Source organism: Rattus norvegicus, chromosome 6 (assembly GCF_036323735.1).
Source record: "Rattus norvegicus strain BN/NHsdMcwi chromosome 6, GRCr8, whole genome shotgun sequence".
NCBI lineage: Eukaryota > Metazoa > Chordata > Mammalia > Rodentia > Muridae > Rattus > Rattus norvegicus.
The window spans coordinates 95,121,656-95,148,052 of NC_086024.1; the positions used below are offsets into that span (position 1 = coordinate 95,121,656).

Here is a 26,397-nt window from a genome sequence, read left to right on the forward strand (position 1 = left end):
GCAAGGTTCTGCTTGTAGCCATAGGTATCTTGGTTTTATTTGAGCAGTCAGCAGTTTCTTAATTTACTCAGGTTACCTCGATTCTGCTCATCTGTATCATCAGACCTGCCTCCTAGATGGATTTTACTATCTTCTGGGCAGAGTTTCTAGTAATAAGCTAGGATCCTGGTTAGGAATTTGGAATTGGTTTTGGGTATGTGGGGTGATAGACTATTATTATCTTTGCACGGCTTGCTTTTTAAAATATAATGAAAATTGGAAACATTTCAGTATGGATACCAGAAACATAAATTAAAATGAAAGTAAAAATCCACCAAAATTTATGGCTCTGTTATGTGAAGTCATACACACACACACACACACACACACACACACACACACACACGATGTAGTAGTTAACAGATACTAGAACATACAGCATAAGCATGGCGGAAGCTCCTTCCACCTTTGTTCTGTGTGTTACCCAGTGAGGTGAGTAAGCATGTCCGTGTGTGTGCAGCAGGTACAGGATGGGATCTGTCTCCATGAGGAACAGAAGAGGGAGGTGGCCACAGTCTGTAAAGGAGTTCGTTGGCACTCAAGTCCCAGCTGAGGAAAGTAGCATTAGAGAGCAGACTGACTGAAGACGGCAGCGGTTCATGCACGCTTTGTGGGGTATACCTAGCGTTTTAAATGTTCTTCCTATTGCCAACCTTCATTGTTTTTTTTAACCAGTTTCACTCTAGTAAAATTAAGCAAAAGATTGCCTTAAAGTGGTGCTGTGGATTAGTTTTCCCACACGTATGCTGCTGTGTATAGATGGCTGACTTTAAACCTTGATCATGTACTAGAATTATTGGAGGAGGGGCTCTTTGGTCTTCACCCATGGAGACGCTGATGTAGGTCGAGGGCAGGACACAGGGATCTTCATTTAACAAAATTCCTCAGTAGGGATGGGAGACTGACAAAGTCCTCAGGCATACAGGAAGGCTGTGGGCCAGCCGCTCTCAAGGGCTCCACTTCTTACTTCTTGGAGCCTGTGTCAGTGACTGAGGCTGTTGGTACTGGGGACCTGGACTGAACCGTCTGCCCGGTGACTTCCTTTGCAGCTTTGTGCCTACTTCTTAAGTTTGTCGTTCATTATTTTGGTTTGGTTCCCTTGTATATGATGTGGGGCTATTCTGTGCCAAGGATTTAGACACTCTGTGTGTAGAGAACATTCTATAGTGTCTGTCCATGAGGTTGCTCAGTAAGTCAGTCTTTACGGACATTGTTCATTTCTTAGGGTGCTCTGCCACTGACATGCAGGCCCAGATTTCCTCCTCCAGAGAACATAGGTCCTCCTCCGCCATGCCGAGGTTCCCCTCCAGCAAGCCTTGAGACTGGGAAGGATGAGCTTAAGTAGCCAGGAGACTTGCCCACTGCTGGGAAAACAATCCAAATCTTCCAGGGCTCCCTTTCCCCACAGCAGAGAGTGGGGATAAGGAATTAATTGTAACAAAACTGTTTATCAGTGGCCTTCCCAGCCCCTCCCCCAGCAGTCAGGGAGGGTGCACTCACATACACTCTTTTAAAATAAAGTTTTCCCCTGACAGGTATAGTTGACTTCATGGTCATTTTGACTCTCCATGAATTATACTAATAGCTATTTTAAATCAGTCATCAAACAAATACAAAAAAATGGACATTAAAAAAATAAAATCCTGGTAAATATAAGAGACAGACTTTTTAAAGTGGCAGAAATCACAGCCAAGAGCTTGCACCTCTAGTCCCTGTGGTTAGGCAAACAATTCTTTCTTACCAGAGACTATTTCAAACATCCTCGCCTGGTAACAAACAGTTGGCACGGCAAGGACCAAACCCCATTTCAATTCAGAGCTCCACGCAGAGGGTGTTTTTAGCTAAAGCCTACGCTGTTGAGAACGTCTGCTTTCTAAAGTCCCACTGCCCCTGAAGATGAAAGGGATTAAGAAATTTCACAATCAGCCATGTGGCTTTAAAGATTCTAGTCTGCAAATACCCAACGCTGGATCCTGTTTTCACAGCAGGTAACGCTTTCAAGCCACATCCTTATTTAATTATAGTTTTTAAACAAGAACACTATACTTACTTGATGATTGTTAAAGAGCTTTAGCAGAAGGCTCCAGATCCTTGATTTAGAGTAGCGGAACAGCAATAATTAGATGGGATGCCTGGAAGAAAGGCACAGCCTTGTTTAGTCGAGAGTCACCACATATTTTATTTTATAAACGTTCAGTTTGTAATTTGGAATTTAGCGGCTTGTTACGTTTTTATCTGGCTGCTCCTTTTCCAACTAAAATTTAAAGACAGCCAAGCTAAGGGTTAAAAGGGCCCCAGAACAGGGAGACATTTTAAGTCTCACGTTGATGGAGCTGAGTTCAATGTAAGAGTTGCCTGTAAACGTGGTCCTTTCTCCTCTTCACTCTCAGTCTGTTGTTTAAACTTATTTGTAACAGGATAGTTATGAGATGGAATAATAACCCAGTGTTTACAGTGAGTGTTGGAAATAAAGAGGACTTGACTAGGACACAAAGTAAATATCCAAGCTGCTGGATTAAGCTAGCCCAGAGGGCCGGGGTAATGAGTCCCAGCAGCCAGTGGGTCTTCCCAGTGCTGAGGGGAGCTTACATTGTTATTAAATTGCTGGATGGCAGGGCTGGAGAGATGGCTCAGAAGCTAAATGCACTGGCTACTCTTCCAGAGGACCCACATGAGCTCAGACAGTCCCAGGGAAGCTAATGCTCCTTTCTGGCTTCTAAGGGTACTGCATGCTTGTGGTTCACAGACATACATTCAGGCAAAACACCCATGCACATAAAATAAAATTTCAAAAATATGGATGGCATGTGTATAAGCTAGAGTATCCTTAGAGGTAACAGGGAGCCGTCTAGTGGAGCACAGTGGAGGTCCTCAGGAGCTCACTGGGAACAGGTTCCTGCTCTTCAGTAGCCACCACTACCTGCTCGTGCAGATCCTGGATAGATGGACCCTGCCTGAAACAGCCATCATTATTGTCACTCTGACAGTATTAGGACCACTCAGGAAACACTCAACATGTCTACGAGGGATCCTCGTTAGGTTAATTGATACGGACGGCACACTCGTAAGTTGGGTGAGCCCCCGTGGACTGGGATCCCAAACTGAATAAAACTGAGAAAGTGAGCCGAGCAGGGCAGTCACCTCTGCTGACTGTGGATGTGCCATACCCTGCCTCAAGCTCCTCCCCACCCTCATGTCTTCCTGCAGCAGTGGACCACAAACCAGAGTGAACCCCGCCTCCTTAAACCGCTTCCTGTCAGGTGATCGTTAGAGCACCAGGAAGTAACTAAGCCTCCTTAGCCTCTGGCCCTCAGTGTCTAATCCTCTCTCCTCTGGGATTTTGCATGTTTTCATTTTCTTAGTTTTAGCTCTGTATGAACATATGATAAAATTACTAACTCAGAGTTAAGTAATTTAGATAAGTAAATCATGGTCACTAGCATTATAAATTATAAAATTATACTTCAGTTATCCTTGAAAAAAAGGACAAGAAATCTGGTAATGCCTCAGAGAGTAAGTGGACATGTAACATGTACAGACAAAAATCACAAAGGTTGTGTTGCCCCTGCTTTAACATGTATGTAACTTGTAGTACATAAAACTTGTGAGGGTCAGCCTTTGTTACTACTCACTCCCATGACTTGGAGCAGTTTTATTTTCTACTCCTATGAAATAAAATTGAGCTGAGTGCTCTCTTGGGTGATTCAGTTGCAGTGAGGCAGACCCAAGAGGCTCAGTTAACTCCCACCTGATGTTTCATTCACAGTTGAGAAAGCATCAGGACTGTATCTGGGGAGATTTTGCCTCCAGGTAAAAGTGCTTGCTGCACAAACTCAAGGACCTGAGTTCAAGTCCCCAGAACCCAGGTAAAAGCTTGGCGCAGCAGCACAGGATTGTTACAGGGTTTCAAGTCAGAGGAGCAAGGAGACTCTCAAACAGGGGTGTCCTCTGACCCCCCCCCCATTCACATACACACCACACATACAAATACAAGCACGTATACCCACGTATATACAAAACAAGAATGTGTAATGTCTTCTCAATTCAGAATAGCCATCTCCAGAATCTCATATTAGTAGATTCCTAATATCTACTAATGTCAGGATGGTTGAATTATACTGAGACTCAGAAAAGGGAGGAATGAGTTAAGCAGTAACAGAGAGTGATTGATTAAGTAGAACCTGGGCAGTCTGTCACTGGGCAGGAGATGAGTATTTTGCTTAGACCTTTAAGAAGAAGAAAACTTTGCTTTGAAATAGATGCCCTAAGCAGACATTTCTCATGGGACGGTGACTGATAGGTATCTAAAGAGTACTTAGCCTCAAGAAAGTGTAAATTAAAACTGCAGCAAGGCACTGCCTTACAAGTGTTAAGATGACTTTCACCAAACAGAAAAGTTCATAAGAGTTGCTGAACATGGGGGGGAGGGGGGACACTTGTCATCTGCTGGTCAAAATGTAAAGCAGTGTGGCCCTGTGGCAAACAGCATGTGCTTCCTCAAACCATTAAATATAGACTGAGTGTGATCTCACAGTCCTCTCCTGGGTTTTCAGGGGAAATGACATCTGTATGTGTAGAGTTTTCAAAACCTACTTTATTTAGGGTTCTTGAACACTTCAACCCACTGACAGAGGTAACAGGGAGAAAGTTAATAGGAAAATGGCTTTGTGGACCTATTAGAAGTGTCTTGGGGAGATTCCACTCTTCCTTGTCAGGATACCCCAGTCCGATTCAGTAGGAAACACCAGGAATCAGTAACAGTGTGGCACAATCCAGCAGAAACAGCAAGGCTCCATCTAATCAGCATGAGTCAGCAGAAGTAGCCGGAAGCAGCTGGAATACCACAAGAAGTTCTTTGGTGCTTATCTCTCTGCTAGAAGGCCAGTGAAGTGTTGCATGACCCTCTCAAGTGTCTGTTTTCATCAAAACATCACATGCCCTCTCACAAGACAGCTCCAGAAAAACATCACGTGACACAACTGAGTTGTTAAAAAACCCTTCACTGTAGTGGATGTGCACCTGCACTCTCACGCTGCATGCAGCCTTGTTCACAGCAGTTTGCTGGCACCCACTGATGACTGAAGAGACAGCACGGCACATCCACACATGATGGAGTAGTAAGCCACATCAGGAGGGAGATGTCATTTGCAACGATAATCTGCAAAGCATTGTACTAAGTGTCATAAGCTAGGCACAGACTGCCTGGTCTCATTGGTGCAGTCATAAGGTACCTCCTAGAAGCAGAGTGCGAGGTAGTTACCAGGGCCTGACGGGAGTTACCAGGGCAGGGCAGGGAGTTGTTGGCTAAAGGATCTGAAGTTTCAGCTAACAGGATAAATAAGTTCAAGAAAAGAAAACTATGCAGAGTGGCAACTATAACTAATAATGTGCTGGATACCTAAACATTGCCGGCTGAGATCATAAGTGTTCTTACCACATACAGAAAGGATGTGAGGCAGTGCACTAGTTAATCCATTCCGCAGGCCGCAGTTCTCAGCCTGGGGGTCATGACCCTTTCACAGGGGTCACCTGAGACCATCAGAAAACACAGGTATTTACATTATGATTCTTAACAGTAGCAAAATTGTGCTTATGAAGTAGCAACGAAGATAACTTCATGAATGGGGCTCACCACAATATGAGGATCGGTATTAAAGGGTCACAGCATTAGGACATTTGAGAACCACTGCTGTAGGGTATACCTATACAAAATATCAAATACTGTATAAAAATGTATCCATTAAAGTAAGAAAAAATGCTAAAAGAAAGAACATACTTGCCGAATAAATACCTTTAAAAGGAGCAAGCTGTTCCGAGGGGCCCATTTTTCATGCAGGATCTGAGAAACCGACCCATTGCCATGAGATTTATGAGTCTTGTGTAAGATTACATTGGTACCCCATTAGCATGCTGTACAAACTGATAGTCACTGAGACAGCCGCAGGTTGCAGTGATCTCCATAAACCATGGGTGGTTTTGCCGGTGTCAGCATGTCCTGACGGTGTATATTTTCAGAGCTTAAATTGTGCCTCATTGTGGCAGTGCGGCTGAATTTAATTAACTCATGTCTTTTTTCCCTCCCTCCCACAGGTTAAAATTCTGTGTCACCAGTTGCTGGTCCAGGTGTGTGACCTGCTCAGGTTGAAGGATAGTCACCTCTTTGGTCTCAGTGTTATACAAAGTAAGTGTCTGTCCAGTCTCTGGTATCTTTAGCCTTCTGTCTCCAGGTGAATGACATCTTAAAGTGTTAAGCTGTCACGCTCTGTGAGCTACTTGTCAAGATGCCCACCACCTGCTCGTCATCCTTCCTGTAGTATGTATTTCCAGTATCAGCCGATGTACTTCTTAGTGACTTAGAGTTTTATTATTGTTACTACATTTTAGACTTAATATTAATTAATTTTATGAATGTAGATATTTATGTGTCTGTTCCTTTTACTTTGTTTCATTTTTTTTTAATGTATTGGGTTCGATTTTTTATTGTGGCTGCTGTTTCTTTCTCCATGGAGACCAGCCCTTCCCCAGAGGAAAGTAGATGTTTTTTGTCATTTGTCATTACTGTCCACATTACTACAAATGATGATGGCTTGTGACATTACAGGGATTTTGAACACAGTAAAACTGCCTTTCTTCTGTTCACATTCTCTTGCAGTTAGAAATGTGACAGTGATGGATTAATTGAAATTTTTTTTTTGTTTTTCTTCGAATCCTTTTCTTTGTTCTAGTCAGGCTCTGTGGCTATGAAATGCAGTCATTGTCTTCTACCATTGTACTAGGAATGAATTATATTAGAAATTCAATATCTGCCAAGTTAGAAAATATAGTCAGTAGATAAAGCGGGCTCCCTTTCCTCCAAAGTGGGATCTGTGCTTGGTTGCCTGCCTTGGAACATGGAATAAGGCCCTGCAAGTCAGCCACTTGCTCTCTGCAAATGGCTCTGTAGTAGTGAGTGTGATGAAAACAGGAAGGCTGGCCTCCATCAGTGGTTCTAGAAGCAGGAAGCTGCCTCCCAGATTCCAGGCGACTCTTGCTGTGCTCTCAAAGGCGTTCTTCCTTCTGCACCTGCAGCCAGACTGTTGATCTCTGTGGTTCAACAAGTCAGGCCAAGAAAACCAGTTCACAGCTTCCTTTGGTTTCCAAACAAGAGCTTTTAAGACACTCTTTAAAGGAGAGTTTGTGATGTGCTGAAAGAGTGTTGGAACAGCCGTCAGGTGACCTGGTTCAAATTCTGGTTCTACTGCTGGCTAACTGTCCCCCTTCAGACATGCCACCAGACTTCTCTCACTGTCAAGACAATGTGACAGACAGAAGAAGCTGCTGTCACGCCAGCTTTGCAGGGTGGACACGAACTTGAAAATTTGCCTCACAGGTTTTGTCTTGTTAGTGTGGTTTTAGATTCCCAGGCAGGCGAGCAGGAAGTATAGGCAGTTCCAGAATGCCAAGCAGGTATAGCTTCCCCACTGTCGGCCCCAACCTGACGGAGCCCACACTGAGCCCAGAACCCATCGTTCCCACTTGGCTTCTCTCCTGGCGTTGGTATCCCACGGCTTTAGACAGATGTACAGCACGTATTCACCATCAGGGTCTGAAGGATGGCTTTACTGAAGCCACTCACACCATTTTAAATTGGTGACTGAAATTGTCACTGTCTGTTCAATAGTTGGGAAGGATGTAATTCTTCAGAATTATTGACATTTTAAGAGTCAGCCAGTTTAACACTCTTTTTAAAATCCATCTAAATATCAAGAATCACAATGTCATCCCAATCCTTTCAGTTTTGTACTGAAATAATTTCATAGTTCCAAGAAGAAAGTAAGAATCGCCTTAGATGTTAATTAACACCAGCTTTTCTCCCTCCATCTGTGATCTAGCTTCCTGTTTCCCATCCCTCTGCACTTGAGACCAGCAGCATCTTCTGTGTGACTGTGGTGGCAACATTATAACCAGGAAGTCCATACCCTAATGCTAAGTAGTCCTTAGGTTTTTCCAAGGATCCTAGAGGTATTCATAGTCACAGATGAGCTGGTTCAAGTCCATATTCCTCGGCCATCCCTTCGCCCTTGCTTGTGACCTTGGCCTTTCTCTTTTAAGGGAACAGTCTACTTTGTGGAACGCCCTTTAATTTGGACTTGGTTTATGTTTCCTCATCAATTCAGGTTATGCATGGTTTGGGTGGGGATATCAGATAAATGATAATGTGCCTTTCTCAGTGTACAGTATCATAAGGCACGCAATAATTACTTGTTAGTGATGTTAGCTTTTGGCAAAGTTTCTCCACAGGCTTTGTGATATTCATGAGTTCATGTTAACACTTCTAGTGATAGCCCAGTTCCAAGAGATTCAGTCTACCTCTTTCCTTTGTGTATGGCTTCTTCCTCCAACACTGAGGAACCTGGCTTATTCACTCAGTCAGTCAGTAGTGCATTATAAAGGGTATTCCAGAGGTGCAGATTCTAGGGCAAAGTTTGGGAAGGGGAACACAGCTCTTGTGCTCAATTTGCGTCTACTAGTCTACACATGTCTGGCTACAAAGAGATTTCAAGCTAGATAGCTCTGGTCACACTGTCAAGTGATAGAAGCATAAAGGTAATTTAATGTGTGCATTGTGCTCATAAACTCCCAGAGACTGTGGTAGCATACACAGGACTGCACAAGTCTCAGATAGACGAGAGTCTCAGGCTGAGAGAGGGGGAAGGAGGTAGTGCTCATTCCTAACCCAGAAGCTATCTCTAATAGCAGCCATTCACAAAGGAAAACTCGGTTTTCTCTAGTGGATTCTCACTGAGGATACACACCACACCTAAGGGTAGCCCATGCCCAGCAGCAGATGGCCAACACAAACCGAACTCAATGGTGTTTTTGTAGACATTTTGTCTCATTGCTTTGTTTGAGCATTTTTTATCTTGACTGGTCTTTTGTTTGTATATTATTGTTTCTGATTTTGCTTTTTTATGGGTTGTGTGTGTGTGTGTGTGTGTGTGTGTGTGTGTGTGTGTGTGTTGTATGTGTGTGTGTTCGAGTTTCTTGTGCCTTTTCTTTGTTTTGTTTTTGATATTCTGATTTTTATTAGATTTTTTTTCTAAAGGATGAGAGGAAGCATGGAATTGGGTGGGAGGGAAGGTTGAGAGGATATAGAAGGAATTGGAGGGGAAACCATGATCAAATATAGTCTATGGAAAATGTATTTTCAATAAAATTGTAAATATCCATGTGTTCCTCTGAGCAGTCTCACTTCTGCTCATCCTGCTTCCAGCAGGAGCTCAAACCACACACAGTCAGAGTCATGTTCAGCTAGTGAAAGTGAAAGGCTAGGAGGCAGCTTTCACTGACCTGAGAGCTGGGTTAAGTGGAACATTCCCTCTCTCGTCTTTGGGACATCTTGTCCCTTTCTCTGTGTTAGAGGCCTGAACAACCCACTTATAGACAGCATAGCATTACTTTTTATGGCATCTTCCAGTCAAAGCCAGTGTTCATCCAGGGTTTCACTGTGGAGTCAGCTCACGTCTTCCTGGAATGAGTATGGTGCACATCCCTTCATTGTGAAGGTTTTAATGGAGCATCTAGAAAGAGATATCTTTAATGATGGTGGGAAAAAAAGCTGGAGTATGAGAGTGTGTGTGTGTGTGTGTGTGTGTGTGTTAAAACCTGTACAAGATTGGAATGTCAAGAGCTTCTCTTATGAAATAGATCTTTGCAAAAAATTCTCTCAAAAGAAAAATGAAAAAAAAAAAATGTGTTTGGGCCGGCTTGTTTCCCTACGCTCCATTCGCTTTTCGTAAATTCCAGTGGACAGATTTTCTGTTCACTTTAAAAGCAGGTCATCACCCCAGCCCCACCTGAGGGATTGTTTGGTGTCAAATCTTGTTTTCCACAAGACCTTTCTCTTCTGATAGGATAGATCCCAAAGGCAGACCCAGGGACGGTTTGTCATTCTGGTACGCTCATGCTCTGGTGTGGGGAACATAGAATGGATATTTTAAAAGCCAACTTTTCGGAAGGCAGGTGTCCTGCTCACCCTTGGAGGTGAGCTGCCACCAATGCCCCGGTATTCTAAAGCAGTGGGAACTCGCTGCTGCTATGTCAGCATTTTGCCCCCACGGGAAGTCTTCTTTCCATGAAACCAGTGTTTCTCTGAGCTGTGTGTCCACAGGAATGAATGCTCTGTGGTTTCTCAAGATCCTAGAAGCGAGGCACATGGTTGTTAGAAACCACATTTCTTCTGAGCATAGCATCCTCTAAGACCGTGAGAGCTGGGTTGCAGAAGAAAAAGAACCCATCAGCTCAGTAAAGTCCAGCTCATGCCCCCGGTCTTTTTGTGTCCTTGTGCCACATTCACTTACCAGGAAGCTGCCTTGGAATTATAGCTTTGAATAGGTTTTTGTTTGTTTGTTTGTTTTTTGGTCTTTTTTGTTTTTTTGTTTTGTTTTGTTTTCTTTTTTTCCGGAGCTGGGGACTGAACCCAGGGCCTTGCACTTGCTAGGCAAGCACTCTACCACTGAGCTAAATCCCCAACCCTGAATAGTTTTTTCTTTCAAACAAATCCTTTCTCTTTAACATCTTGTCTCTCTTTTTTTTTTTTACTGTGCAGATAATGAACACGTATATATGGAATTGTCACAAAAGCTCTATAAGTATTGTCCAAAAGAATGGAAAAAGGAGGCCAGCAAGGTACGACAATACGAAGTCACTTGGGTGAGATTGCATTTATACACAAAATTCTCTTTATTCTTTAAAAATGTGTATTTTAGCTGTCACATTGGAATAAAAAAAATCATAGGCAGTAATTTCCAGGTAGAGATTGAAAAAGGGAAATGAATTATAAATGCTGAAATGCCTTGCGGCTCAGATGTGAATACCTGACAGCATGAACCGATAGGTATCTATGTTTTGGTAATCATGGGGTAGCACTTCAAAGTGAAAAGCAGGAGAGAGTATCTGCTTTTCTCCTGTGACAGTGTTGTCAAAACTTGTAGGAGTTTTTAGTAATTTTTAAATTTGCTTTTTTATGGTTCTTGCTTCCCAGCCTTTGTTGTTTTACTGAGTGCCATGGCATCATTATGTAGTTAACATCGGTTCCATGGGGGGTGGGGAGGTGGGGGACAGGGCAGGCCCTGTAGTTTCTGCCATCTCCTAGTGAGTCAGGAATGACACTACATCTAGTCCCAAATCCTCCATAGCAGTGCAGGAGGTCCTCCCACAGCAGTGCAGGGGGTCCTCCCACAGCAGTGCAGGGGGTCCTCCCACAGCAGTGCAGGGGGTCCTCCCACAGCAGTGCAGAGGGTCCTCCCACAACAGTGAAGGAGGTCCTCCCACAGCAGTGCAGGGGGTCCTCCCACAGCAGTGCAGGATTCTTGGGCTAAGCTGGAAGGCAACTTCAAAGCCAACTGCAGAGTAAAGCACTCCAACATTTAAGTAAACAAGCAGTGTATTAGAATGTGCTGTGTGGAATGTTGAGGGAACAAGAGAGCATTTGTAATAGGGAGCAAATGGTCACCACAGGGGACAGAGCTGGGCCAGGAGCCGGCTCTCAGCTAGAAATTTCCATGACATTTATTTTTATCTTCCCTTATGTTGCCATTGGCAGCGCAGCGAATGAGAATCCAGAGAGGGAGGGTGCCCTGCTTTGTGTTATAACTTCTTGGTTGGATGTGGACCTGGGACCCATGTAGGACAACTTTCTACCTACTACAAGCGCCATGTTACAAACTAGACGAGCCTGTCTGTATTTAGAAATGTGTCTTGCAAGTGATGGGAGGGTGGTTGTCTTTGAAGCCTATGTTGGAGAGAACTAAACACACCTTGCTGCATGTGTCTCTCTCTGTCTTAGGGCATCGACCAGTTTGGGCCTCCCATGATCATCCATTTCCGGGTGCAGTACTATGTGGAGAACGGGAAGCTGATCAGGTAAAAGACAGCCCAAGCCTAAGCCTTGGTGTCCTCTAAAACACTGCTTTTCATGGACACAACAAATACATCCTGGTGCTGTGGCTTCCCTCTGCCTGTTAGAACATGACTCTACAACAGCACTATAGAACATAGACTCTGCAGCTGTATAGAACATAGACTCTGCAGCTGTATAGAACATAGACTCTGCAGCAGTATAGAACATAGACTCTGCAGCTGTGTAGAACATAGACTCTACAGCAGTATAAAACATAGATTCCACAGCAGTATAGAACATAGACTCTGCAGCTGTATAGAACATAGACTCTGCAGCAGTATAGAACATAGACTCTACAGCAGTATAGAACGTAGACTCTACAACATTATAGAACATAGACTCTGCAGCAGTATAGAACATAGACTCTGCAGCTGTATAGAACAAAGACTCTGCAGCAGTATAGAACGTAGACTCTGCAGCAGTATAGAACGTAGACTCTGCAGCAGTATAGAACATAGACTCTGCAGCTGTATAGAACATAGACTCTGCAGCTGTATAGAACATAGACTCTACAGCAGTATAGAACGTAGACTCTGCAGCAGTATAGAACATAGACTCTGCAGCAGTATAGAACATAGACTCTGCAGCTGTATAGAACATAGACTCTGCAGCTGTATAGAACGTAGACTCTACAGCAGTATAGAACGTAGACTCTACAGCAGTATAGGACGTAGACTCTACAGCAGTATAGGACGTAGACTCTGCAGCTGTATAGAACATAGACTCTGCAGCAGTATAGAACATACTCTACAGCAGTATAGAACATAGAGTCTGCAGCAGTATAGAACATACTCTACAGCAGTATAGGACATAGACTCTGCAGCAGTATAGGTCATAGACTCTGCAGCAGTATAGAACATAGACTCTGCAGCAGTATAGAACGTAGACTCTACAGCAGTATAGAACATACTCTGCAGCAGTATAGAACATAGACTCTGCAGTAGTATAGAATGTAGACTCTACAGCAGTATAGAACATAGACTCTGCAGCAGTATAGAACGTAGACTCTGCAGCAGTTTAGAACATAGACTCTGCAGCTGTATAGAACATAGACTCTACTACAGCAGTACTTTGGGTTTTTGCTTGTTTTTTCACATTCTTGTATTCTTGGTGTCTAACACACCAGAGGCACATTGCTTACAGAATTGCTGAATAAACTGAATTGCTGGTAGACTGAGGGTGAAAATGTTAATGTCACCCGCTTACATTTCACTTTCAATCCAAAGGAACTGTCATTGTTTTGGGAAGAGATTCATTAAATATGATCATATTCTTTTCCAAGTGGGACAGGGCCATGGATTCTCTCAGGCTCCTTGGTTTCCGTTAGCCTGGCTTCCCCTTCAGTTGGTTTCCATTAGCCCGGCCTCCCCTTCACTTGAGGCCAGCTTGCACTCTTAGTCACTACTTGAAAAATTAAGAGTTCAAGGCCAGCCTGCTCTTCAGAGTGAGTTCCAGGACAGCTAGGGCTGCACAGAGAAATCCCTTCTTGAGAAGACAACAACAAAGAAACTAAGAGTGAGCCTGGAGGGCTTCCTGTGGAACCAAGGGTGCAAGCTGAGGGGTGGGGAGCAAATTTTTTCCTTTTGGAAACGCATGCATGATCAGGGTCATATTAGGATTATCTAGTTTGGGGCCTCTTTTTTTGGCGTGTGATTCAGTGCTAGAGATCACATTTTCAGCTGACAAACAACAGGAAACATGAGCTTGTTTCCTTTTACTTTTAAACTTTGAGAAACCTTCATGTGAAAGGAAAAATATGCTGGGCTAATGTTCCGTGAAAAACTAGCATTTGATATTTTCTGTCATCAGCAGATGCAGATTAAGAGTAAGGACTATTAGTACACAGAGAGTATTTCTGAAGCCTAAAAACATGATTAGTTGGCCTCAGCTTGTATGAAGTGCACACCGACTTGACATGGTAGGGATGGAATGCTCTGTAAAGAAGGAAGATGTATGACATGGCCACTAATAAACCCCCGAAGGCTAAAGAATATTAACCTTTATCTCTGCACCCCACACCCACCCCGCCATAAACCATCCTACAGTGTGCAGTGAGCCGTCTAAAAGGCAACACTGAGTGAATCGTCATGGGAAAGAATTACACAGATGCTTTATCTGTGAGCTCTTCCTCTTAGCCCCTGTCCTGGCTAAAATAGGCCGTATGCTTCCATTACTTGTCTGCTGGTGAGCTGTGACCTCAGGTAAACAGCCTGAGAGATGCCAGGACCTCACTGAAAGCCTGCACGGCCACAGTCGTTTTCCTTAATTATAAAACGGATCCTATGTGCCCATGAACATTTCTTGTGACTTGACTAGGTGTCCTGTGACCACCCACCCCGGCCAGCCCTCCTGCCAGCACTGCCTCTTCACCTTCCGTTGACTGGGTTTATTTCTGGCTCCAGTGGATTAGAGCCTGCACTGTTAGCATTTCCTTATGTTGGGAGCATCATGGCTGTCACGGCTTGCGCCGGTGAAGACACTCCATAAAGCAGCATCCTCATCCTGTAGAACAAGGTGTTTGAGGAAAGCTTTGGCTCTTCCAGCCTCAGAACAGCAGGAAAATAGCAGGCCACTGGTGCTCAGACGCTCTCCTGTGAGCATCGTAAAGTGCTGTAGAGCATGTGTGGTGTGCTAAGGAGGGGAACAGCACAAGGACCATCAAACAGCAAGGCCAGGCTCGCCCCCGGTTTGTCCCCACTGAGTGAGTGATGAGCACAGCATGGACATGCAGACTGCGAACTCCCAGCTGATGGCATGTCCAGTCTGTGTTCTGTGACACATGCACCTTAGTGGAGTGGAATCCCTCAGAGCTGCCTTTCTTTGGATGAGCCAAAGGCTATGAGCTTTAAGGTGTTTTTGGCATCTGAGCCTTCTGCAGCCTCCTGAGGAGGTGATCTGGTTCCAGCTTGGGCCTTCCCCCTCAGTGAGGTGGACATAGGGAGCAGAAGCCAAGGGCCTATGCCAGCCGATGCAGGTGGGATTTGGGTTCTGTTGACATGTGCTTGCACCATTCCACCCAAACATGACTGCTGTTTTCCTGTATTTTTAGTGACCGGATTGCGAGATACTATTATTACTGGCACCTAAGGAAACAGGTGCTGCACTCTCAGTGTGTGCTCAGAGAGGAGGCCTACTTCCTGCTGGCAGCCTTTGCACTGCAGGCTGACCTCGGGAACTTCAAAAGGAAAGTGCACCATGGAGACTACTTTGAGCCAGAGGCTTACTTCCCAGCATGGGTAAGTACTGTCCGGATTCTCCACCCTGCCCATCCAGATGCACAAGCCTCTTGAAGAGATGAGCAGGAGGCTCATTACTAGCCTGCTCCTCACTCTGGAGGCTCATGGGCGTCTCAGATGTGGAAGAAGTACTTAGGCTTTCCCAGCCCCGTGTTGGAATGTGCGACGCTCTTTGAGGGTTTTAGAGACAGGTTTTCTCCGTGTAGCCCTGACTGTCCTGGAACTCACTTTGTAGGTCTTGAACCCACAGAGACCCACCTGCTTGCACCTCCTGGGTACAGGGACTGAAGGTGTACATCCCCACGCCTGGCTAGCGTGACACTGTCAATCCTCCTGGTGAAATGCATCTTTCCCCTTTGAGGAAAAATGATTCCTTCTCAAGAGATGAGATCATTGACAGTTTTAATGGGCTGAGAAAACAAATCTAAATCAGCTTTTGGCTCTGACCTCTGTGTCCTTCCCTGCCAGGCAAGGGGCCATCCCCTCCTGTCGTGAGAAGATAGATGTAGGTCACTCTGGCAGGAATGGTCTCACATGCTCCCTGACCTGTGGGGTTGCCGCTCTTCCTGCAGGCCGCTGTGTCCCTCTCTTCTGTGTCCTCAGCTCTGGCTCAGGCTCACTCTCCACAGTCGATGTTCACAGAACAGCGGGTCACCCGAATCACAAAGCAGAACCACCTGGCCGGATTCCCAAAAGATAGGCCAAGTGCGCTTGGCTTTCCGGCAGCTTCCTTCCCATGTGCATTCCTCAGTCCTCTTCTGCCTGCCTGTCTCCCCTCGGCCAAGTACATGCTGTCTCTAAGGTCACCGACGATCTTTGTATTGCCTGATTTAGGAGATACTTTTCCCTCCTTGTGTTGAATTGTGCTGTGCTTGGCACTTAGCCACTTACACCAGGGAGATTTCATCCCAGTCACCGTTTTCCATGCGCACCTTCACAATATGCAGGGAACTCCTAAATATGTCTACACTGTACAGTGGGGTGACTACTTGTTCCTTAGTTCCACAAACTCAGAACACCCCAAGTCACAGTCCTCTCCCCCACCTCCACAGAAGTAGCCCTACCTCTCTATCCCTGGTGTCAGAGAGCTGGAGGCCACCATAGGTCAAGCTGGCAGAACGTGGCATCATATGGACTCTGCTCGGCACTGTGCCTCCTCCACATCCTACCCAGCAACAGCAGCATACTCTGACGTGACCACTCCGCTTCCTGTCACCCTCCTTAGTCCCCATTTTGTCACTATTGGTTTCCTTCAAGTCCATGGCATCGTCTCAGACCTCCACACAGTGCTTCAGAGCTACTCCTGCTCCAGGGTTCCCCAGCTCACAGCAGGGAGGACTGCGCTTCACTCACACAGGAACTCCCCAGTTGCCCACGGTGTGAAACTCCAGGATCTGGTTAATTTCCTAAACTGGATGCCCTGGCACCATCCAGCTAGTGACTTTACCCATGTGTCTACACAGCTACTTCTGAACCCACCCCAGCCCCAAGCCGGGTTTCTCTGTGGTTTAGCACTCATAGAAATGCTCCTGCCTCTGCCTCCTGAGTGCTGGGGTTAAAGGCATGAACCACCACTGACCTCCATGTATAATCCTTCGTGAAGTATTCAAAGTCAGAAACAAGCACCAGAATCTGAACGTTAGAGCTAAAAACTCACCAGTGTCCCCCACTGCTGACGGCTGAAGCCCTTGCATCTGCTCATGTCGCCAAGACTTTCCACATTTTCAGATCCTTCTGAAGCCAGCACGGCCTTTCTCAGCACCCTCAGCGTACAGCTGCTGGGTGCTGTGTTGTTTTGACATTTGAAAGCTCTGCCGACTCCACCTGAATCTAAGCCTTAGCAAGCCACAGGGCGAGTTCAGTAGAAACTGTTTCCTCCGACATTTTCAAGTAGAGTCCCTGGCCTTGTGTGAGAACCAGTGTTCCAGAGAATCCTGCCTGACCCTTTATCTTCTTCCCCAGATGAACATTTATAGCCTCATGTTCTGGTGGGATTGTGGGAGTTAATGAGACCCCAGTCGGATAGATGTTCTCTGACACAGGTGTTTTTCACGGTAACATCATTTAACAGTACAATCCATGAAGTGTGCGAAATTACTCCAGTTTGCGTGGCACTGTTGTCCACATCGGTGACTTTTCAAACCAAAAGAATCTGTTTTTCCCAATTAGGGTTTTGGTTTGTTTGTTTTTTTTTCTACCAAGTGTACATTGTATCATATGTTAGCTGTTCCCACCCAGTAGCCCAAGAAGATAGCAAAAATAGAATAAAATTAGAATTTCCTAGTGAAGATTATCTAGCTTGATACAGTCTATTTTAGCTTCTCATCTTGTCATTTGGGGGCACGGTGTTCCAACAGGTGGTTTCCAAGCGGGGGAAGGACTACATCCTGAAACACATTCCAAACATGCACAGAGACCAGTTTGCACTGACAGCCTCCGAGGCATATCTAAAGTACATCAAAGAGGCCGTCCGACTGGATGACGTCGCCATCCATTACTACAGACTGTACAAGGTAGGAAAGTCCTCGGCCTACCCCTGGGCGTACTCCTTCCTGAAAGAGATTTCAGCTCACCTGAGAACTTTGCTTTTCTCATATAGCAAGTTGTGGAAAGTTCTTCTTTTGGCCTGCCCTTGGTTTGATGTGTCAGGCTGGGAGGCCATCATGCCCTAGCCTCAGAGCAGCATGTAGGATTTCTTAAATGTTTGTAATCAAGGGCTGCGATCATGCACCTGGCTCTCCGGGCCTTATGCTGTAGTTCTTCTGCCTGGAAGAGTAACCTTTGCAGCCTGTTTGGTGAGCATTATCGTAGTACTCCTCCATGAAAGCCCCGCCCCCATGGTGTTCTTTAATTATGGGACTGTCCCCACGGCCCTCAATGCAGACAGAGCATTGTATGCCTCCTTTTTTTCTTCAAACCCCACCACTGTGTAAGAAGTGATCATTCTATCGGCCAGGGAACTTGAGGCTTGAGAATGTTAAGTAATTCACTAAGGTTACAAAGCCATGTGGCAGAACTGTGGATGCAGCCCAGGTTCCTGGGTGACACAGTTCGTATGTATCAGTTAAGCGGTGCACAGACTCAGGCACTCCATGGTCTCTTCTCACCCCATGTAGCCCAAGCCTCACTTAAAAAAAAAAAAATCTTCCGGTTCAGAAATACGTCTTTTTGTTTCTTCATTGTTCAGTTGTGTATTATAGAAGGAAAAAATGTCTGTTTCATGAAACTTTATTCTGTCAGGATAAAAGAGAGGTTGAAGGTTCACTGACCCTGGGACTGACCATGCGAGGGATACAGATCTTTCAGGTTCGTATCAAATGGTGTTGAACAGGTCTTCTGCAGAGAATTGTCTGTGTGTGACCCCGCCAAGGCTTAGTCCTCACTTCCCTTTGTCAGCTCTACCTGCCTTGACAGTAGTCAGTCCCCTTAGAAAATGCAGGGTGGAAGGTCAACCCAGGCTTGGCACTCACAGAATGTCACTATCCTAACTTGCTCCTTGGGTCTCATGAATTGCCGGTGGTCTTCTCTTCTGCCTGGCCCACCCAGGTGCTGCAGCATCCATTACAGTTGTCTGAGACACACGTCCCATAACTGGGTGGGGACTGTCTCCCTTCCGTAGGTGGGACAGTGCTGTCCTTTAGCCTTACATCAGGGATTAGGGGAGGTAGGTCCCTGTAAGGAAGTTATAAAGATGTCTTACCTTCAACGTGGGAAATATCCAGTTCCGGTTTCCAGTCTCAGTCCCTTCCCGGTTGTTGAGCATCTGGACTTCATATTTAAATTTCGGGATAGGACAGAGGGAAAGTTGCCTTTGGAAACCCATGCCCGCAGTCAGTCCACAGGAGCTGTGGGCTGTTGTTGCTGATCTTAATTACTGTCTGCCCTTCTCCAAAAAAGGGCTGAAGACTCTCAGGTTTTAATTACTGAATTTTAGTTTGTTGTAAGTCAAGACAGGATATTATGCTGTTTCCGCTTAACTCCTCCTTAACCTCTTTCCACAGAATCTAGAAGAAGAGAAACAGTTGCTGTATGATTTCCCCTGGACAAATGTTGGGAAGTTGGTGTTTGTGGTGAGTATAAAGTAACTTAGAAAGGAGGGGTACAGAGGGAAGGGAGAGAGAAGTCTCATAGGTTGATTTTGAGAATTTGTGGGGGGATTTGCTTTGAAAAGAACTGTGTCCAAGAACAAAAGTAGTCTGTTTATTTGAAGGGGGTTGGGGTGGTGTTTTGTTTTGTTTTAAGTCAAAGCTAGGGGCAAGTGAAATCACTTAGCATGGTGGGCTTGCAACCAAACTTGACAGCCTGGGTTGGATTCCCAGGACTTAAAAGGCTGTCTCTGACCTGCCTCCTTACACAAAGTGGCACAAGTGCACACACACTACACACACACACACACACACACACACACACACACACAAAATAAATAAATAAATGTTAAAAAACTTTTTTTTAATTTTCTTCCTTAAGTATTCTCATAATCAGAGTTATTTATATCAGTAGCAAATTAAAATCAAAGACTATAATCTGTGTGTCCAGTGTCTGCCACACTGTCTTAAGTAACTTGCATTGTAGGGGAGGAAAGTGAAGGGGAAAATACAAGGTAAATCGATCGAATAGAACCATGTAAAAGTCCACAGCATAAGACCTGTTGGCACACAGGGTAAATGAAACAGTGTAGAGGCTGGCTGGTGGCTCAGATGTTCCTTAGTTCCAGTGAAGAATGAAAGTGAAATTAAAAGACGTTCCCGTGTCTTCAGTGGTCCGCCATAGCAGTGGGGAAGCGCTTTATCTTCAGGATCTTGAGGATGAAGCAGGTCTATAAGAGCCAGTTCTCAGTTCTCCCACTGTGTCTTTTACTCACTGTGGTGGCATTCAGAGAATTGCAGTCACTATCATGTGTGTCCTGGAGGTCACTGAAACCCACAATTCTCCTGACTCTGAAGCAGTTGAGAAAGGTAGACCAGGAAAAGCCGTAGCTGAGGACGTGTAGACACACGCTCCTCCCTGTGGACCACAGAGCCTGGGCAGATAAAGGGCCACCTTGCCTTGTTGGCATCGCACTGGCTGCTCAAAGCCTGCCCGACAGAAGGCCCAACTCTGCATAATTCTGTGGGTGCTGTCTGCTCTGACCTCACTCACATGTTAACTGGATCAGTTCATGTTCTGCTCATTCTGCGTTGATGCTGTCATGGTCTGGACCTTTTCCAGAACTGTTTGAAAATCATAACCAGGCTGTGGTGTCACAAGCCCTTAATCCTGGCACTTGAGAGACAGAAGCAAGTGGGTCTCTGAGTTTGAGGCCAGCCTGGTCTACAGAGTGAGTCTGGGACACCCAGGGCTATACAAAGAAACCCTGTCTCAAGCAAAACAAAACAAACAAACAAAAATCATAACCCCACTGGCCCAGAATCAGAAGTGCTATTGAGACTCCTGAAACTCACACCAGGTCACTCTTATTAAGATTCTGTTGAAGATCTCTCAGCCTCTTCCTTCCTCAAGGGATCTTTGATTCTGAAGTTCTAGCATGGAGACAGGAATCCATTTCCAGAAGTTCCCCAGTGCAATCTACATGTGTGACCTTGAGCTAGTGACTCAGTTTCTCTCCTTGATTCTCGGAGGGTTACTGTCTTGTGAGGATTAAATAATTGATGCCTGCTTAGTGCTTGATAAATGTCACATACTGCCATCCCAGCACTGGGGTCCAGTAAGTTGAAGAACCGATGGTTTAAAAGAATACACACGGTCTGTTTGTGAACTGCGGTCTCCTGGTGCTTTGCCTCAGCTCCATTTCTGTTTGCTACGTTAAGGTGTCCAGATGAACACACTAACCCATCCCACTGCCGGGGTTTCCCAGAGACCCTGGGTAGATCCCACCCTGAGTTTGCTGTCCTCTGTCCTTTGCCCGTTCTGATGAGGAAACTTGTCCCTCAGAGGACGGTCAGTTCAGCTTCACCCATCTGTAAGAATCTTGCTTTAGAAATGAACGGGACTTTGGCAATTCGGAAGGTTTTCTGCCACAATCTGATCTGCACTTTTCCTCCACAGGGCAAGAAGTTTGAGATTTTGCCCGATGGCCTCCCCTCCGCCAGGAAGCTGGTCTACTACACCGGGTGTCCCACACGCTCCCGGCATCTCCTGCAGCTGCTGAGCAACAGCCACCGGCTCTACATGAACCTGCAGCCCGTCCTGCGCCACCTCCGCAAGCAGGAGGAGAATGAAGGTGAGGCAGGGTGGTGGCGGCATGGTGGCAGTCCCACACCGGGAAAGGAGGGGTGACTTGGCCCCGCTGGACTCTCTTTCTGAGACAATTTCTCCGTGTAGCCCTGGCTGTCCTGGAACTCTCGATGTAGACCAGGCCTTCCCCTGCCTTCTGAGTGCTGGGTAAAGGTGTAAACTGCCACACCCAGCTGCCTCTGCTGGCCTCCTCCTCTCTAGCCAGGAACAGGAAATTTTAAGCACCTCCATGATGAGAACTTTAGAGACGTGGACTAGAACTTGAGAGCCGTCTGCAGTCCTTTAGGCCCACCGACTGAGCAGCTCCCCCACCCCATCTGGTTAGAGTTTCTGCCCAGTGGGCTAAGACGGAGGCCCTCCGTATCCGAGTGCTGAGGGTCCCTGTCTGCAGCTGGTGGTGCTGTCTGCAGGAAGCTGCAGCTCCTTCCAGTGTGACGCTTCTTCCCTCAGCCCCAAGTGAGAGTGAAGATAGACCACGGCTTTTCTGATTGACAACAGGGAGACCCTCAAGCTGACCCTGTAATAATAACAATGGAGAAGGCCTTTTCCATCCAAGGACTTTGCCCGAGGCCCTGTCCTAGCTTTGAGGAGGCGTGTTGGACCTGAACATTATGTTTGAGGTCCTAGCACTGTTCCTGAGAAGAGGCAAACTGTGCAAGGAAGGAGTCCATGTTGGGGCCTCTGGCTGCAGATGAGTTTAGCGGTTTCTATCTTGGTCATCAGTTATTGCGCCCTGGGCCTCCTCCACTTAGTAAACACTGACTTCTCATCCCAAATGCTATGTCGCATATTTGCTTAGAATTGTTTTCAGTTTGTTCCGAAAAATCCTACTGTGGTCATTGTCACAGTAATCAGATTAGAGATGGAATGTCTGCCTGGGCCCCGGGACACAGGGGCTCCCGCTTTCGGTCTGTATATGAAGCAAGTGCTGACCCACGCTCCCATGGAAAGCAAGGGCTGTCCTCCCTCCCACTAACAAAGCAAGCCTAAAGAAGACATGCATCTGGTCAGCTTCTCTAAAGCCAGGCGTGGCCAGATGTGTGTGGAGACTACAGTTCCGTGATGAGAGGCGAGTCACTCACGCCCTGCCGTCTGCCTCTGTGACTCGGCTGTGGCAGGAGCTGGTACACCATGACGTGTACTGGCTTCTGCCGCAGACTGCCTGTTCTTCCCAGCGTGCCTCATAGCTAAATGGCCACCATGGCACCTTAAAAGGTCCCTCTGTCCCATCAGCTCTCAACCCAAAGCATTTAGTAATGCAGGTGACCTTGAGGGGAACCCTTGAGAGTCTGGCCTCTGCTAAGGTAAAGTTGTGAAAGATGCTGAGGTCTTGGAGGCCAGGCCCGTTCCCCTTAGTGTGTTGGGAGCTTCAGTGAGCAAATGTCTGTTCATTCTACCGCAATAACAGAACACCCCAGGCTGATGATGCAGGGAGAATGTCTGGAAAGTCCAAAACAAGGCTGGGCACCTGGCAGGGACTTCCTGATGCATCATCTGAAGGGCAAGGAGCAGGCACAGGAGACGATAGGAGGCCACTCCCACAGCAACGTTTGTTCATGAGTAAGGACAGAGCTTTCACAGTCTAGTCACCCCTGAGCAGTCCCACATCTCACACTGTCACAACACTAATGAAAAATCAACCAGAGTTCGAGAGGAGACATTCAGAGCACAATAGAGGGTGGTGTATATTGCACCTTCTGTTCGGTTGAGTTTAAATAAATGATAGGGGCGGGAGTCTTCCAAAGAAAGTAAGTTTGTTATCTTTAGATCTGAAGAAATTGTCACACCAACATTCTGTGAGCTAGCTTTGATGCAGATCCACTAATCCACATGTTATTTGTGGATTATTTTAACCAGAAAAGCCCTTTTATGGCATTAGTTAAGTATCAAAAGAATGCATGTTCTTAAATTTCATTTCTGTGTGCCTTTCTAAGATTGTTTCACCTTTTTTTTTTTTTTTGGAGCTGGGGACCGAACCCAGGGCCTTGCACTTGCTAAGCAAGCGCTCTACCACTGAGCTAAATCCCCAACCCCTGTTTCACCTTTTTTATAGAAAATTGTCACAAAAGTTTTTGTCTTGGGAGTGAGAGGGGAAGGAAACATACCTTGAGTCATTAAAAACCTTGTCTGCAGCTACTAGAACATCCTTGGGTCCCAAAAGAAAACACAGTTACCACATTACATTCCAAAACATCTTCCATAGGGCACGGGTATTCTGATGATCTGGCCATGGGCTCTGTGATCAGAAGGAACCGGGGCTGCATCTCCCAGACCCCTGTTCTTTCTCTATTTTCCTCTGGAAAGCAGTGGAGGTGCGGGTTCAGGGCTGTGTGCAGACATCAGGGCTGCAAATGATTCCACTTAGCCAAGAAGCAGGGCAAGTGTGTCCATTAACAGGCCCCCGAGATTCCAGCTGGGCTGCTAGTCTAAAATTACAGCAATTTAATGTTCTCAAATGTACTCTCTCCTTAGCATTGGTCTACTGTGTTTCTTTCTCCTCAGTAGTAAGGTGAAGAGGATAGATTGTTTCTTTGAAATTTTTCTCACCTGAGACATAGGCATTCTGCTCTGAGCACAGCACACACCCACACCACCACCACCACCACCACCACCACCACCACCACCACCACCACTGCCCAGCTGAGACTCTGTAACTTGGAGTGTGTTTAATTCAGTGTTTGCTAAGAGGGCTTCTGACTTTGACCATATCAACCAGCAACACTGGAATGTTAAATCTGAGGATTGTTACCAATCAGAGGGCACCTGGAGTGTCACCAAACCAGTAATGATGACCATGGTAGATAATGCCTCGTTGTTTGGCCAAACTAGAGAAAGCCAGTCTTGGATTACTTTTGAAAAGCCAAGTTTTAGAATCTCTGAAAGAAATTTCCTGAACAACTTTATCTTGTTAGGTTTATCAACTGAGGGCAGCAGGAGCCACACTGGACAGACAGACGTAAAACACAGCAGTCAGCACACTGATGAAGTATTCATTGACTCTCTCTAGAATTGTCTGTGGAGGACCAGATTGGGATGTCTGACATGCTATTATCTGACAGCTTTGCAGAATGCAGATGCCCATTGTGGCTGTCATGCAACGTCACATTGGTCACATTGCTCCACAAGGTGTTAGGTGCTCTGTTTCGAACTTGTATCCCCGTGGATGGTGGCAGTGAGCAGGCAGGAAGGGGCATGCCGTGGCACTCTCTATATTTGAAGTTTCATTTAAAGCCTACCTCCATCCCCACCTAGGGCTGCTGCTTTAGTGTTTGTTATTCCTTATATAGTGTTCTGTGTCGAGCTCCAATTCCCAGAATTCCTCAGTCACTAGATTCAGAGAGGCCTCCCTTAGTCTCACCTGACACCGTTCATGATCTGGCTTGGTTGAGTATGCCACTGAGCTGTGTTCTCCACACAGAGAAAAAGCAGTACCGGGAATCCTACATCAGTGACAACCTGGACCTTGACATGGACCCGCTGGAAAAGCGATCCCGTGCCAGCGGGAGCAGCGCTGGCAGCATGAAGCACAAGCGTTTGTCCCGCCACTCCACGGCCAGCCACAGCAGCTCCCACACGTCAGGCATCGAGACAGACACTAAGCCCCGGGACCCAGGGCCAGAAGATGGCTATTCAGGCAGCGTCATGCATCGAAAGCTGAAGACCTGTAGCTCCATGACCAGCCACGGCAGCTCCCACACCTCAGGCGTTGAAAGTGGAGGCAAAGACCGCCTGGAGGAGGACTCGCAAGATGATGGTAACTTCTGTTGCTACGGCTGTTCTCATGTTGGCCCTGTAGAACTGGCGTCTGGGAAGTGACTAATGATGAGAGAGAAGAAGTCTTGTTGCTTCCCCAGTGACCTGATTGTGTTTGCAACTATAGGGTTGGCGAATCACGGGAAGTAGAGGGGACAAAAAACCCGTAGCCCTTACGACTTAGGTTTCTTGTCTCTGTAAGAAGTGAGTCAGTGGTTAGGACCACAGAGCTGAATGTCTTCCTCCTCCTCTTTAAAAAAAAAAAAAAAAATTGCATTTAGTACATAGCATTAACTCCCAGAGTGTTTTTTGAGTGCTCTACCTTTTAACCAAACTACAAGTAGTATAAAAGAAATACAGACCCTGGCTGCTAGGAAATTACCTCCGCTGAGATAGAGCAGCAGATCCCAGCCTGCGTCGGGCAGATTTAGCATTCACGTGCTTCTTTTAAGCCCATTTCTATTTCCCATTAGATCTATAACATCTGGGCTTGATGAAAAAAAGCCTATTAGCTCTGTTAAGAAAAACTGCACAGCACGTGTTAAACTCCTGTATACTTCACACAGCTCTGAGGCAGCGGCTATGGGAAGTGGGGAGGTCGGGTGGGTGTGGCTTGGCAGGTCCTTGCCCTGGCGCTGGTGACCCATCAGTATGTGTGAGCCCTGGGCCATGGCAGCGAGACCATACAGCGTCCCCTCTTCCTTAAAGAGTAGGGTGATCAATATCAAACCACGGCATGAGAGCCCGTGCCACTAACAACAGCCCTTCAAAAGGGAGGCGGCCCGTCGTGCTGAGATCTGTCCTAGGGTTTCCAAACGTGAACGTTCACCTGGCTGCCCTCACATGTGTAGTATGGCTGTCAGTTACGGTCTTCGTTCTCCATTGGGTCATTAAGTGTTGCCTTCCCTGCCTGTGTCTCAGAAATAGAGATGCTGGTTGATGACCCCCGGGACCTGGAGCCCATGACCGAAGAGTCCCTGGAAGTGAGCCCAGAGATGTGTATCTACATCACACAAGACATGCTGCTGTCCAGGAAGCTGAACGGGCACTCAGGTGAGCCCCCGGGGCCAGCCGTGGCCTCTAGGAGCCTCTGAAAACAGGAAGGCGGTGGGGACTCTTAAGTCAGCCAGGGAAGAGAGCACTGCAGGTCGCCTGGTCTCGGGGCCAGGTGGAGGAGATGGGGGGAGGGCACCG

At 46.3% G+C, this 26,397-nt stretch overlaps 1 protein-coding gene across 8 annotated transcripts in view; it reads left to right on the top strand.

Moving 5' to 3' along the window:
• The window catches only part of Frmd6 (FERM domain containing 6), a 73,604-nt gene that overhangs the window by 39,698 nt on the left and 7,509 nt on the right, over positions 1–26,397 (top strand). For 3 of the 8 annotated variants that reach the window (XM_063261564.1, XM_063261565.1, XM_063261566.1), the window contains 10 exons: positions 6,130–6,220; positions 10,628–10,731; positions 11,867–11,943; positions 15,030–15,216; positions 17,574–17,729; positions 18,457–18,522; positions 19,218–19,286; positions 21,262–21,436; positions 24,869–25,204; positions 26,125–26,251. In XM_063261564.1, the coding sequence (XP_063117634.1) occupies positions 6,130–6,220; positions 10,628–10,731; positions 11,867–11,943; positions 15,030–15,216; positions 17,574–17,729; positions 18,457–18,522; positions 19,218–19,286; positions 21,262–21,436; positions 24,869–25,204; positions 26,125–26,251 (1,388 nt within the window). Of the gene's footprint in view, positions 1–6,129; positions 6,221–10,627; positions 10,732–11,866; positions 11,944–15,029; positions 15,217–17,573; positions 17,730–18,456; positions 18,523–19,217; positions 19,287–21,261; positions 21,437–24,868; positions 25,205–26,124; positions 26,257–26,397 lie in introns of all 8 variants that reach the window. The other 5 variants (XM_063261567.1, XM_063261568.1, NM_001399292.1 and 2 more) reach the window with 3 other exon arrangements.